The sequence below is a fragment of the Colobus angolensis genome, unplaced genomic scaffold (assembly GCF_000951035.1).
Source record: "Colobus angolensis palliatus isolate OR3802 unplaced genomic scaffold, Cang.pa_1.0 Scaffold23, whole genome shotgun sequence".
Classification (NCBI taxonomy): Eukaryota; Metazoa; Chordata; class Mammalia; order Primates; family Cercopithecidae; genus Colobus; species Colobus angolensis.
Window position 1 is genome coordinate 13306592 of NW_012115488.1, and position 14762 is coordinate 13321353.

General features: G+C 39.7%; 1 protein-coding gene across 1 annotated transcript in view; it reads right to left on the bottom strand.

Moving 5' to 3' along the window:
- The window catches only part of KIAA0825 (KIAA0825 ortholog), a 504765-nt gene that overhangs the window by 422552 nt on the left and 67451 nt on the right, over nucleotides 1-14762 (bottom strand). Inside the window, exon 4 of the mRNA XM_011944276.1 lies at nucleotides 4518-4649. Within this exon, the coding sequence (XP_011799666.1) occupies nucleotides 4518-4648 (131 nt within the window). The 5' untranslated portion in view covers nucleotide 4649. The remainder of the gene's footprint in view (nucleotides 1-4517; nucleotides 4650-14762) is intronic.

The window sequence follows — 14762 nt, forward strand, 5'->3', positions numbered from 1 at the left end:
GGCAGTAGCGCAGTGGTGCAATCACAGCTCACTGCAGCCTCCACCTCTCAGGCTCAAGGGATCCTTCCACCTCAGCACCCCAAGTAGCTAAATCCACAGGGGTACACCACAGCACCAGCTAATTTTTGTTTTCGTTTTGTGTAGACACAGTGTTTCGCCGTGTTGCCCAGGCTCGTCTCAAATTCCTGAGCTCAAAAGATCTGCACGCCACACGCAGCCTCCCAAAGTGCTGGGATTGTAGGCAAGAGCCCCCATCCGACCTGGTAGCACTTCTTGTTCCTTCCTTCCTCCCTGCCTCGGGTCCTCCCTCCCTCTTTCCTTTTCTTTCCTTTCCCCATTTCCCTTTCCCTTTCCTTTCCTTTCCTCCCTTCCTTTCCAGACAGCCTGTTGCCCAAGCTGGAGTACAATAGCATGTGCAGCCTCAAATTCCTGGGCTCAAGCAGTCCTCCCAACTCAGCCTCCCAAGTAGAGTAGCTAGGACCACAGGTGAGCAACCAACCAAGGTTGGGCTAATTTTTTTGTTGTTGTTCAGTAGAGATGGGGTATTGCTATGTTGTCCAGGCTAGTTTTAAACTCCTGCCCTCAAGTGATCTTCCTGCCTTGGCCTCCCAAAGTGTTGAGATTACATCTTTCTTTAGATTAAAAAAAAAAAAAAAAAGGAAAAAAAGTAGTCCAGTGGCATTGGTACCAGCAAAACTTACTTCCTAAGATACACACAGAGGTTGTCCATAATTAGGAAATGAAAAAGTAAAATAAATTGTTAAGATACAATTATATTTATCCAACTGAACATTAAGGGGGAAAAAATCATTCTGTGTCTTTTTTTTTTTTTTTTTTTTGAGATGGAATCTCGCTCTGTTGCCCAGGCTGGAGTGCAGTGGCGCAATCTTGGCTCACTGCAACCTCCACCTCCTGGGTTCAAGCAATTCTCCTGCTTCAGCCTCCTGAGTAGCTGGGATTACTGGAGCACACCACCATGCCTGGCTAATTTTTGTATTTTTAGTAGAGACGAGGTTTCACCATATTGGCCAGGCTGGTCTCGAACTCCTGACTTTGTGATCTGCCTACCTCAGCCTCCCAAAGTGCTGGGATTACAGGTATAAGCCCACTGTGTCTGGCCTATGCTGTGTCATATTGTGAGCCCAGAAGAACTTCTGTACCTCAATATCTTGTAAAACTAATAAGTACTACTCAGTTCATTAGTGCTAAAGTATGCAGTTTTCAGTTAGGGAACTAATGATACGGAGGTACAACCTTCAAAATGTTTCTCTTTGGCATGTTATTTACCTCTTGTTACCTATTTTGATATGTGTTTGAATAAATGATTCATTATCACTAATTTCTGCTGTCAGACCTATTAGTCACCCAGGTCTGACTTGAATGAAAAGGAGAATGTAAAAGTGAAGTGGTCTGAGAATGACAGCCTCTCTTGAAGGGCAGGTGAAGGTTCAGTGACCTTTGGGCACACTGGTCCATTCTGGTGAATCACTGCTTTGGGGAAGTAATAGACCATGTGGCTCATAAAACCTGATGATATTAAGGAGACAGAAGGAATTCATAAATAGATGTCAGGGTCACTGCTACTTTAAAAATTCAAGTATAAGGAAAAAACTATCATATTTTAAAATGAATTACTAATGTTGTTTTTTTCTTTTAAAACTATGCTGGAAAACCTATACCATACAGATGTTCATTACTTATTCAATGTACACTACTGGGAGATAAATAGAACTGTTAGAATACAAAAATGCCAGGGGTAATTCAACTACTGCAGTGTAAGTGTGGCATAACTGATTCGTCATGACATACAATTTTCTAAAAGCTATTCTGTTAGAAGGCAATAAATGAGTGCATAAATGATTTATACTCTTCTGAACCACAGTTATTATTCAGTATTTTATTTTTAAAAATATATATACTCTATACTATTATGTTTATTCTCTGGAGTATAATGAAAATATAATTGAATTTGATGAAAAATAGACTTGATTCTAAATGTAGCATACAGCACATACAGCTACTTCCCTACTTTGTCCCTTGCGAAGATCAATGGTCACTTGAGGTGGTTCTGCTCTAGGTTCGTTTTAATATATGGGCAATAAAATATTTTTAATTTAAAAATTATATCCTATGTTCCATACTGTATTTTCTTTTTAATACTAACATCTGAGTTTTGACCTAATAACTATTTTTTAATGCAAAATACAATGTTTTAATCACTGTTTTACTTTTAAATATGATTTCTTTTTGACTAGGTAAGGCAAAAAATTAAGTATAAATGGTTCATAAATAAAAATAAGCAATCCAGAACAAAAGCGTCAGAGTTCAGTGACTTGTTTTATTTTGATGGAGCCTAAGTTCCATTGTGAAGGAAAAGGTTTACCTTTTAAAAAATAGTTCAATTTTTAAAAATATAAACATCTCTGAAATTTAGGTAATGTCTTGTTAATCTATTTAAGTAAATACTATTTTCATTTGTAAGTTCCTTTGAGTTAGAAACTGTGTCATAAAATACATAAATATATAACATGAAAGTTATATAAATACATAATTACCCTAAAGTTTATTTTATATTTATATGAAATATCAACTATACATTCTCAGTTTGGTTGTCTGTCTCTAAAATACATATATAATGTGTATATGTATAGGTATAGTATAAAGGGCAAATACAAATTAAAAATAAAAAGTTTAATTTTCCCTGTTGAGAATAAGGGAAAAGTTTTCCCTCCTCTCCTTTTTCCTTAGAGCATTTACCTTAGAAAGCTTGTAATCATAGGCCATGCATGGTGGCTCGCGCCTGTAATCCCAGCACTTTGGGAGGCTGTGGCGGGTGGATCACCTGAGGTCAGGAGTTCAAGACCAGCCTGTCAACATCGTGAAACCCCATCTCTACAAAGAATACAAAAATTAGCTGTGTGTGGCAGCGGATGCCTGCTACTCAAGAGGCTGAGGCACAAGAATCACTTGAGCCAGGGAGGCAGAGGTTTCAGTGAGCCGAAATTGCGTCATTGCACTCCAGCCTGGGTGACCAAAAAAAAAAAAAAAAAAGCCTGTAATCGTAAGTACTTTTTCATCTTTTGCCATGTATCTATTCCTTGGAAGACTAGGAAGACATGTATCTATTCCTTGGAAGACTTTTGTCAGCAGTCCTTTTGTCAGCTTTGTGACCCAGGAATGCCCTTCTCAAGAACCTGGGAGCTATCTTTTTGAAATGCAAGCATCAAGGGAGATAGCTCCCCAATCTCTCAGTTCCTGTGAGAGAGTAAGAGCCTAACTTCAGTGGTTGCCTGTTCCAATTTGCAAAACGATCTCCGGTTATAAAGACACAAAAAAGTTTGTTTCTCCTCAGGATAAAGTCAATTAGCTAACACTAATTTACCATGGTAAAAAGTTAGGATGAACTGTGTGTGACAAAATGTGCTATCCAGTCTTCCTTCCTGAGGACGAGTGATTGTTTATCTCGATAACATGTAAAATGTAATGAGCTGTATCTGCTTCGCTATTTAAAGGGGTGAGATTCCCTTCCATTTTTGCAAGCTCTTAGTGAACTGCCTGAAATGCACATCATATTCTGGTTTTTAATGCTTATTCAATAATAAAAGTGTTTCTTTTTCCTTTCTCTACTACCTTCATGGAGAGGATTTCTGGGATGGGAGATGTTTTTAAGTATAATTCTCCAATAATATGCTATCTTTTGAATTTACTTATGCCCATTGTTATAATAAAGAACTAACTATTCTCATGTAAAGCAGAAGGAAAAATATCATAGGAACATTTCATTTACTTGCTTCAGTTTCTTTGGAAATTCAATGTAACTATATCTTAGATTTTAAAAAAGGAAATGCTATGTATCATTACATAATATAAATTTTTACTGTGGTTTGCACATTTGTAACCCACATGAGGTAAAGTTGAACCTTTGATCAAAATGACGCAAATAAGTAACCGCCTGATTATAGGGTCCACAACTACATATGAAGACAGAGTCCTTTCTGCCAAAGAACACCTATTAATGAGAAACCATTTAGCTGTCACTGTTTCCCTCAGTATTTGGTAACACGACTTTTTGGGATAGGTGATGACTAATCTAGTATAACAACTCTCTATAAAGTCTCTACCCTCCTACTTAAGTGAGAAAGGATCTTAAATATTATGCAAAAAAAATTAATGTTCTGCTTTTAGTAACTCAAGCAATCATGGCCTTACACTCTAACCATATTAATGAAATTTCAGAACATCAATATTGACAAGCTCTAAGAAAACATTAGTGCCAACTTAATAAACTTTAATTGCCTATTTCAAGATAGTGCTAATTTTTCTAGTCTTAAAAATGCTACTCAGATAAAGACAACCATGTAAACTTTAAGTGAGAGGGGGTCTAATCAATATTTTGGGGGAAAGTTAATGACAATTAAAACCTAAAATTATCTAAGAGTAGGACACAAATAGACCAGGTAAATTTCATATAAGTGAAATGTGAAAACAACTTGTTTTAAATAATTAACAATATTTACCTTGCAGCATTTTGTTCAATCTTTTCATCAATATCACTGAAGATCTGCTCAAACTCCAAGTCTCCAGGAAATGAGTTTAATAAACAATGTAGGTCAAAAGAATTATGAGAATATTCATCATCCCAATCCATTCTGAGGAGCAAGAATAAATAATAAAACATGTCAGTTCCCCTACAATGGCCAAGGATAGGAGTGGGCAGAAATTCACCTCAAGTTGTGATACTAAACCAAAAATAATAATTCCCATTTATAGGCATAATTAAATATAGCAGTTGGAGAACTAGGGTATTATAAAGCTAGGTAGAATGTTTTGTTATTTAAATTTCATGAGGTGTGACCTAATTTTCACACTTTTCTATGGTTTGAAAGCTGAACAAAACAGCATCCCTCAGAGAGTACTTAAGCATCCTGCAGCTTCTCATTATAACCAAGAACTATAATGGAAGTGACAGAGCCCACAGACCACTGTGAACAAGGGTGGGTGCAGCAAAAATTCAATACCTTCCCTCAACTCTTGTCAATATACTCACCTGGAAATTGTAGCCTCAGACTTTTTAAAGCCTCACTCCACTGGGTCTATTTATATGTGAAGGATGCAAAACTGTCCTTGAGTTTCTCTAGCACCCCTTGACAACCTCAGTATTGATACCTAACTAAAAACTGAATGATATGATACTCCTTCTTGAGGCACATGCATTTCCTCACCATCAAAGCTTTAATCATTCATTCTGTCTATGTACTGAATGTTTGATAGGTTACAGCACTGCTGTAGAGGCTGGGATACAGCGGCAATAATTTAAATTCCCTGCCCTCATGGAGTTTTTATTCTAGTGGGGAAGACAGATTTTTTATAACACATAAACAGATATATTTAATAAAAAAATCACATGGTGAGAAGTGCTATAAGAACAAGTAAAGCATGGCAATGGGCTAAATTAAGAGTGATACAGCAAGGGCAAAGTGTGAGCTATTTTATTTAGGAATATCAGGGAAGGTCTCCGAGGAGCTGATATTTGAGTAGAAGAAGTAAGTGCAGAAGCTATGGGGAAAGAAGTAAGTGGGAAAGACAAACTAGCTTCTTGATTACTTTGGCCAAGAAATGACTCTTACCACATCTGCTTAAATGTGGTTAAGAGCTCTCTAGTGAGAGCTAGTCACATGACTCTACCTGGTGGCGAAGGTGTCTGGGAAATGCTGCCACTGGTTGGGCATTTGATTCCAGGAAAGCTCTATGCCATGAATGGAGATCATTAATCCTTGGCAGACAGCTAGGCTTTCTGCCACCACCATTCATTTGGTTAAACTTGATTCTCCACTTTCATGATATTGATTTGCCTCAAATGTCTAAATGATCCCTGGTGATCCATTCTTATTTATTGACAAAGGACTAGGTTGATACATATTGGTAGCTAGCAAGGATTTTCTCTACTGTTAAGAGGTTGTTTTATCCAAAAGGTCTCTCCCGCCAGAGCAGAAGGTTGACTCAGACACTACATGAGTGGATGCTGTGTATCTATCAGTGGGTATCTCCTTAGGATTTGTGAACAGAAGCAAGCACATATCTGATGATTTGCACAAGTGACCAACCAAGAGTTCATCACACTACAGTGGAACTGTCAGAGCTGTGCAAACCAGAGCAACTCCATCTTGAATAGGAGCTGGGTAAAATAAGGCTGAGACCTACTGGACTGCATTCCCAGATGGTTAAGGCATTCTAAGTCACAGGATGAGAGAGGAGGTCAGCACAAAATACAGATCATAAAGATCTTGCTGATAAAACAGCTTGCAGTAAAGAAGCCAGTCAAAACCCATCAAAACCAAGATGGCCACGAGAGTGACCTCTGGTTGTCCTCACTGCTACACTCCCACTAGTGCCATGACAGTTTACAAATGCCATGGCAACATCAGGAAGTTACCTTAGATGGCCTAGAAAGGGCAGGCATGAATAATCCACCCTTTGTTTTGCATATCATCTAGAAATAACCATAAAAATGGGCAACCAGCAGCCCATGGGGCTGCTCTGTCTATGGAGTAGCCATTCTTTTATTCCTCTACTTTCTAATAAACTTGCTTTCACTTTACTCTATGGATACCCTGAATTCTTTCTTGTACAAGATCCAAGAACTGTCCCTTGGGGTCTGGATCAGGACTCCTTTTCTCTAACACCTTTCTGGTGACCATGGAATGGACTGTAATAAGGAAACCCCTGACCCAAAGGCTAACTTTGGGCAAGTGGTGGCGCCTGGTAACATCTTTCTGGCAAACCCCAAAGGGATGATACTGAAGAAAACCCCCAATCCAAAGGAAATGGACTGCAACACTGATCAGCCAACTTTGGGTAAGTGGTGGGGTACCCAGGTAAATAATGGGATTGGGTTAGAGGCTCAACTTAGGGGAGTCAGGGTCTCTCCTAAGACACTGGGTTAGAGTCCCCCCTTAATAAAAGGCAAGGATGCTTGGCCAACCTTGGGTTAGAGGCCCAACTTTGGAGGGTTAGGGTTCCTTATAAGATTTAGGGGTTAGAGGCCTCTCTCAGTAAAATCCCTTTTGGCTAAGAATACGTTTGGCACCGCGGGATGTGAACTGCTATTCTCTTTGGATTAATCTGCCTTGTACTCTTTGCTGATGGCTATGGGTGACAGGATTAGGCATGTACAGGATCATATGACATGGGGAGCTTTTTCCTCCCCGAAATGGGAAAACCTTGAGAGCTGATGGAACTGCTGGAAAAGATCCCTTTGTGACCAACAAGTGGCCATCTGAACTTTTGAACAACGGGTAGGTCTTTCTCTGGTCTCCCTGAACTCTTTGCCTTCCCCACCCTGCCCGAGGCAATTCTTTTCTTTTTCTCTTTCTGCAAACCAGTTGAATGAATGGTAAAAATTAGTGTTTATCTCCTACAAAGTTTTGATTATGGGAAAAAGGAATTGTGAAGCTAGTCTTAAGCTGTAGCAAATCTGGTGTACTTTGTGTGTCTTTCTGTATTGTTGTGTCATGAGCAGAAGTACCTTAGGATAGAACATGGGCTTAGGACACCTGTAAGCCTGCTTTTCAAGATGGCCCAGCAAACTGTCAGTTACAAACTTTGTTGCAGGTCCCTAAAAAAAACTGGATAAGGTTTCCCTCTTGCATGTCTTTGGGAGCTTGACCTTGTAACCACGTGGCAGTACTTTCTCTTGGTCTCTGCCATCACAATGGTGGCCTGCGTTCAGGGTTCAATTCCCGCCTTAGGGAATGAGTCCTCTATCTTCTCTCTGTGTATTTATATGTGTTGTGTGTGTGATGTTTATATGTGAAAGAGCTTTGATTAACTGGTTTAACAATAAGACCTGAAATCAAACACTTTGTCAGAAAACTAATGTTTAATGCCTTTCATATAGTTCACATGACTTAAGTAATATTTGGGAAATAAAGACAGTTTTAAACATTATAGGTTAATAAAAATATCTTCAAAAATATAAACATTGGGTTTAAATTATGTGGTCAGATATTAAGTTTGCTAAATACTTTAAGGTCATAAACTGCTTAACTTTTAAAAATTATTCAATTTGTTTTGGAGCATTAGATTCTAGATAAGGCCTGGAGATATGTGAAATTAACCATGACCCCTAGGTAGGCAAAGAAGGTTATAAATAAAAGAAATTTTATGTAAGAAATGCTCTTGTATGTAAATTGTTGTCCTAAAGTAAAATAACTGGTTGTTTAAAAAGAGAGATGTTTAGGACAAGTGGGAAAGTGCAAGTATGTCGAAGATTGTCTGTGTAAGTTGTGAAATAATTTATGAAAGGGAATTTATGCAAGAAATGTACAATTTAAAGGTGATTAGGCCTCCTAAAGGCTTCATAAAATGCCACTATGACTCTTAACTGTACAACTTGCCTGTTTTACAGCTAGGTAAGGCCTGGTACATGTGGAGTTAGACTCTGGAAAGAGTCAGACCTTATCTGCACTTCTGTCCGGGTCCCAGGCTCCACACCTAGTACATAATTAAAATCCCATACTTACCAAGGTTTTTACCAAAAGTAAAAGTCGCTAAGAATTAACATGTAATTCAGACTATTGAAAAACAGTCTACACACAAGGCCTGCAAGGAAAGTAGAATATACTTTTGGTAAAAGATTATAAGAAGTCGTAATGTGGATTTATTTACTTTTTGGCTAAAGAATTGTTTTAGGTTAGATAAAATAAGGCTGAAGGCTTAAACAAGTTATGAACGGTTTGTGAAAAATTAATCTTGTAAAAAAAATTCTGTGTGTGAACATATTGGCTGAAGTTAAAGGGGTATTACTCAGCGTTTCCATACATTGGAATAAAAGCACAACAGGTTTTCCTTAGAGCAAAAACCTGCTTTTATTCTGCTCTTTAACAAAAATTGTAAAGGGCTATAAAAGGTTTATGAGAATCTTACCTTATGGTCAAACTGATTAAGATTGAATACATTTGTCTGTAAGATTTCATTAAGAATTCGGTTTGACACCAACAATGCACTAATGCAAACAGTGACATTTAGCTTATTTAGTATAGTCATACAGGAAGGATTATCAAATGTAAAATGGTGTTTTGTTTTCTTTGGGCTATATTTTTATAAATACGTTATTGGTATAGGTTCCAAAATTATGGGAAACTTATAATTCTAAAATGACTTAGTGTATGTTTTTAAATAATTATAATCATTACATAAAATTATTGTATGCTACAGAGGTAGCCAAATTTCTTTGTCAATTATGTTTTCAACTGTGACTCTCCTAAGATGTTTTGTCATCCACAGATAATTGTTGTCTTGTTTTGGTCCTCTTTAGAAGGTGATTTATAATCAACTATAGAACTCTAGCAGATGTTCTTGAATGCAGATTTTCTGATAACTTTGGAGACTGTGACATCAGAATAGAGGAAAAAACTTTCAGGACTCTCATGGAGAGCTGAAATGTTCATGACTATCAAACAGGAGTTAACTTCATTGACTAAGCTAATAGAATTCTACAATAATCTTTTTAACGTTTTGCTTAAAATGTTGCCGATCCTTGTTTTGTTTTTCAGAGTCAAGAAAACTTTTATTCTGAGCTATTTACAGCTTTAAACAATTGAGTAAAGTATACTCCTGTGAACAAAATTTGGGGCATATTTGTTTCTCTCCATGTGATTTCTCCAGAATTTGGAAACTATTTGTGAATGTTCTTAATTTATGGCAATATAGTCACTTGCATAAGTGCAATAAGAATCTGTTTTCGGCCAGGCGCAGTGGCTCATGCCCGTAATCCCAGCACTTTGGGAGGCCGAGGCAGAGGGACCACCTGAGGTCAGGAGTTTGAGACCAGCCTGGTCAACATGGTGAAACCCTGTCTCTACTAAAAATACAAAAATTAGCCAGGCATGGTGGTGGGCGCCTGTAATCCCAGCTACTCAGGAGGTTGAGGCAGGAGAATCACTTGAACTGGGGAGGCAGAGGTTGCAGTGAGCCAAGATCATGCCATTGCACTCTAGCCTGGGTGACAGAGCAAGATTCCCTCTCAAAAAAAAAAAAAAAAAAAGAATCTATTTTCATTTGTAACAGGACACAACAGGACACAATAACCAGTTTCTGGTTATTTTACCAAGGCTTTCACTGGAATGGTGTGCTTTACTTTAAGGAATCAAACTTGGCTTGTAAAGTCAATAAAAGCCTTTTGGAGAACTGGCCTCATGCCCTGCCTACACAGTCCCTGTGTAGAGTATTTCTGTACTGTGGTAAGTAAAGAATGTCACTTTCTAACAGATCCAGGTGTTCCAAGTTATCTTGTTCCAAGTTATCTTGGGACCTTAAAAGGAGAGAAATTTACTCAACTCATAGGTATTTGAGGGTACAAGCCCATGACTTGGGTTGGCTTTAAAAAAGTCTTGAGGTCAGGTGCAGTGGCTCATGCCGGTAATCCCAGCATTCTGGGAGGCCGAGATGGGAGGATCTCCTGCAGTTGGGAGTTTGAGACCAGCCTGCCAACATGGCGAAACCCTGTCTCTACTAAAAATATAAAAATTAGCTGAGTGTGTTGGTACATGCCTGTAATCCCAGCTACTCGGGAGACTAAGGCAGGAGAATTGCTTGAGCCCAGGAGGCAGAGGTTGCAGTGAGCTGAGATCATGCCATTGTACTATAGCCTGGATGACAGAGTGAGACTCTGTCTCAATAAATAAGTAAATAAATAAAAATAAAAATACATTAAAATAAAATTAAAAAGTCTGGAGATTCCTCACTGATGCTTGAGAAAATAAAATTAAAAAGTCTTGAGATTCCTTACTGATTCCTACTGATGCTTTCTGACTGAGCTCCTCTCTACCCTGAACACAAGAGACCCTAATAGTTAGGCAGGAATATCATCACCCCTATTCAGCCTGAAGAAGTTATGGAAGATGGATCTTCCTCCCTCTGCAACCCTTAGGATTAAGGGCTAAGGGTTAAAATAGCTTTCGGTAGGATTAAGTTTAGGATTAAGGGCTAAGGGATAAAACAGTTTACAGTAAAGAAGCCAGTCAAAACCTATCAAAACCAAGATGGCCACGAGAGTTACCTCCGGTCATCCTCACTGCTACACTCCCATCAGCACCATGACAGTTTGCAAATGCCATGGCAACATCAGGAAGTTACCCTATATGGTCTGGAAAGAGAAGGCATGAATAATCCACCCCTTGTTTAGCATATCATCAAGAAATAACCATAAAAATGGGCAACTAGCAGTCCACGGGGCTGCTCTGTCTATGGAGTAGCCATTCTTTTATTCCTCTACTTTCTTAATAAACTTGCTTTCACTGTATTCTATGGACTCACCCTGAATTTTTTCTTCTGCAAGATCCAAGAACCCTCTCTTGGGGTCTGGATAGGGACCTCTTTCCTGTAATGGAATAATTTATTTTTCTCACTGTAGATTAGTTCTGCTTCTCTGTTCTCTCTCAGGCCTTGGTAGAGACCCGAAAGTAACCTAGAATCTGTTCTGCTTCTCATATTGTGGTCAACACTCATAGCTATATGTGCTAACCACCTAGATTTTCAACTTGTTGAGAAAACATTTCAAAGAAGCAAATGCTATTGCATAATGAGAGGAAGGAGCTAACCTGTTTAGCTGCTCATAAACATTTCTTCAGTGCCTTCCCTCCTTGATGACTACCCTGTAGCCTACTTCATTCTGTTATTTTTGTCTTTAAAGATGGCATTACTCCAGGGAATGGCTCTTACTACCATAGCAACTTCCTCTTTTGCATGTTGTAGAGGGTTGTTTCCATGCCTCCAGTTTCTTTATTGGTCTGAGCCTCTTTACTTTCTATGTTCCAGAAATATCCCAATGGCACCTCATATTTCTTTCAAGTTTGCTTTACTACATGTCTTTACTGACATTTCAATAGGATTTCAGGAGGGAAGAAAAGTAAATACATGTGCTTAGTCCTCTATCTTCAGAATTTTCTACCTTTTAATGTCTTATACTAAGGCAAATATGCAAAAAATTATGGGACTTTTGAACATCTGAAACTTAATGTACAGAGTGTCAGGAAGGCAGAGTAAGAAGGCTGAATAGAAGATGTCACCAAGGGTTCTCCGTGCAGGAACACCGAATTTTAACAACTAAGTACACACAAAAAAGCAGTGTCATTAAGAGCCAGAAATCAGGTAAAGTTACCTGGTTTTAACTTCCTATCACTGAAAGAGGAACTGAGAGGATAGAAAACACATTGCTGATGTCACCCTCCCTCATCCCTTGGCAGCAACCACACAGTGTGGAAAGATAATCTATGCACTTAGGAGAGGGAGAACACAGTGACTGGGGTGGGGTGGGGGGCTGGCATTGAACTCAGTACTGCCTTGTCACAGTGGAAAGCAAAGCTGTGCTGGGCCCAGCTGGCACCCACCCATGGAGCGAACATTTGAAACAGCCATGGCCAGAAGGGAATCTCCCATCCCAGAGATCAGAACTTGAGTTTCTCTGCAGTCTTCACCACCACAGGCTGCAGTGCTCTGGGGTCATAGGTAAACTTGAAAGGGAGTCTAGGATACAAGGACAGCTATTCCTAGGCAAGCCCTTGTGCTGTGCTGGGCTTAGAACCAGTGGACGAGGGCAGTACATGACCTAGGGAGACACCAGCTGGGGCTGCTAAGGGAGTACTTGTGCCACCCCTCCCCCAATCCCAGGGAGCACAGTTCACAGCTGCAAAAGATACTCGTTCCTTCTGCTTGAGGAGAGGAGAGTGAAGAGTAAAGAGAACTTTCTCTTGCATCTTGGATACCAGGTCAGCAACAATAGTACAGGGTACCAGGCAGACTTGTGAGGTCCCTATTCCAGGCCCTAGTTCCTAGATGACATTTCTAGACAAATCCTGGACCAGAAAGAAACCAGCTGCCTTGATGAGAAGGACCCAGTACTGACAGGATTCGTTGCCTGCTGACTAGAGAGCTCTTGGTCCCTGGATAACTAACAACGCTATCCAGGTTGTATACTGTGGACCTCAGGTGAGATTCTTAGATACATTGACTTTAGGTGAAACCTAGCATATTCCCAGCTGTGATGACTATGGTGAAAGACTCCTTCTGCTTGAGAAAAACAGGGCAAAAGTAAAAGGGACTTAGTCTTGCACTTTAGGTACCAGCTCAGCCACAGTGGGGTAGAGCACTAAGTGGGCTCTTGAGGTCCCCAAGTCCAGGCCTAGGCTCTTAGATGGCATTTCTGGCCCTGCCCTGGGCCAGATGGGAGTCCACTATCCTGAAGGGTGAGTCTCATGCCTTGCAACATTCACGACAAGCTGACTGACCGAAGAGCCCTAGGGCCCTATGGGAACATTGGTTGTAGTCTGGCAATACTCCATTTGGGCCTGTGGTGATGGCGTCCACAGAGTTAGGCTCTTCTGCCTGTGAAAAGGGGAAGGAACAGTGGGAAGGACTTTGTCTTGTGGTTTGAGGGCCAGCTTAACCACAGTAGAACAGAACACCAGATAGATTTCTAAGGGTTTTGACTCCAATCTCTGGCTCCAAGATAGTATCTATGAACCCACCTATGGCGTGGGGGAACTAACTGCCCTGAAGGGAGGCTACAAACCTGGCTGGCTTCCCCATCTGCTGTACAGAGATTCCTAGGGCCTTGAGTGAACATAGGTGGTAACCAGTCAGTGGTTACAGCAGCCATCAGGCAAGACCCAGTGCTGTGCTGGCTTCAGGTCTGACCCAAGGAAGTTCTAGCAGTGGTGGCCACAAGGGTGCTTATATTACCCCACCCCCAGCTCCAGGTGGCTCAGCACAGAGAGAGAGAGAGAGAGACTCAGATTATTTAGGAGAAAGTAAGGGAGGAGAACATGAGTCTCTGTTTGATAATCTAGTGAATTCTTCTGGATCATATCAAAGATTACCAAGGTGATACCTCTGTAAGATTGTAAGAACCATAGTGTAATTGGGCATGGGGCCCAAGTCCCTTCAAATACCTGGAAAGCATTCCCAAGAAAGACAGGCACAAACAAGCCCAGGCTGTGAAGACTACAATAAATACCTAATTCTTCTATGCATAGGCACAAAACAAACAAACAAACAAAAAAACCCACAAGCATCAAGACCATCCACGAAAACATGACCTCACCCAATTAACTAAATAAGGCACCAGAGACCAATCCTAGAGAAACACCTATTTAAAATACCTGTGTTGAGGAAAATCAAAGAAATTCAAGATAACACAGAGAAGGAATTCAGAATTTTATCAGATAAATTTAACAAACAGATTGAAATAAAAAGAATCAAGCAGAAATTCTAGAATTGAAAAATGTAATTGACATACTGAAGAGTGCATCGGAGTCTCTTAATAGCAGTACTGACCAAGCAGAAGAAAGAATTAGTGAGCTCAAAGATAGGCTATTTGAAAATACACAATCAGAGGAGACAAAAGAAAAAAGAATAAAAAATAATGAAGTAGGCCAGAAAATCTAGAAAATAGCCTGAAAAGGGCAAATCTAAGAGTTATTGGCCTGAAAGAGAGAAAGAAAGGGGCAGAAAGTTTATTGAAAGAAATAATAAAAAAAAAATGGCACCTCAAACGTAGAGAGGTATATCAACATTCAAGTTCAAGAAGGTTATAGAATACCAAGCAGATTTAACCCAAAGAAGACTACCTCAAGGCATTTAATAATCACACTCCCAAAAGTCATAGATAAAAAAAAAAAAAAAAAAAAAAGGAATCCGGCTGAGTATGGTGGCTCACGCCTGTAATCCCAGCATTTTGGGAGGCCAATGCAGGTGGATTGCCA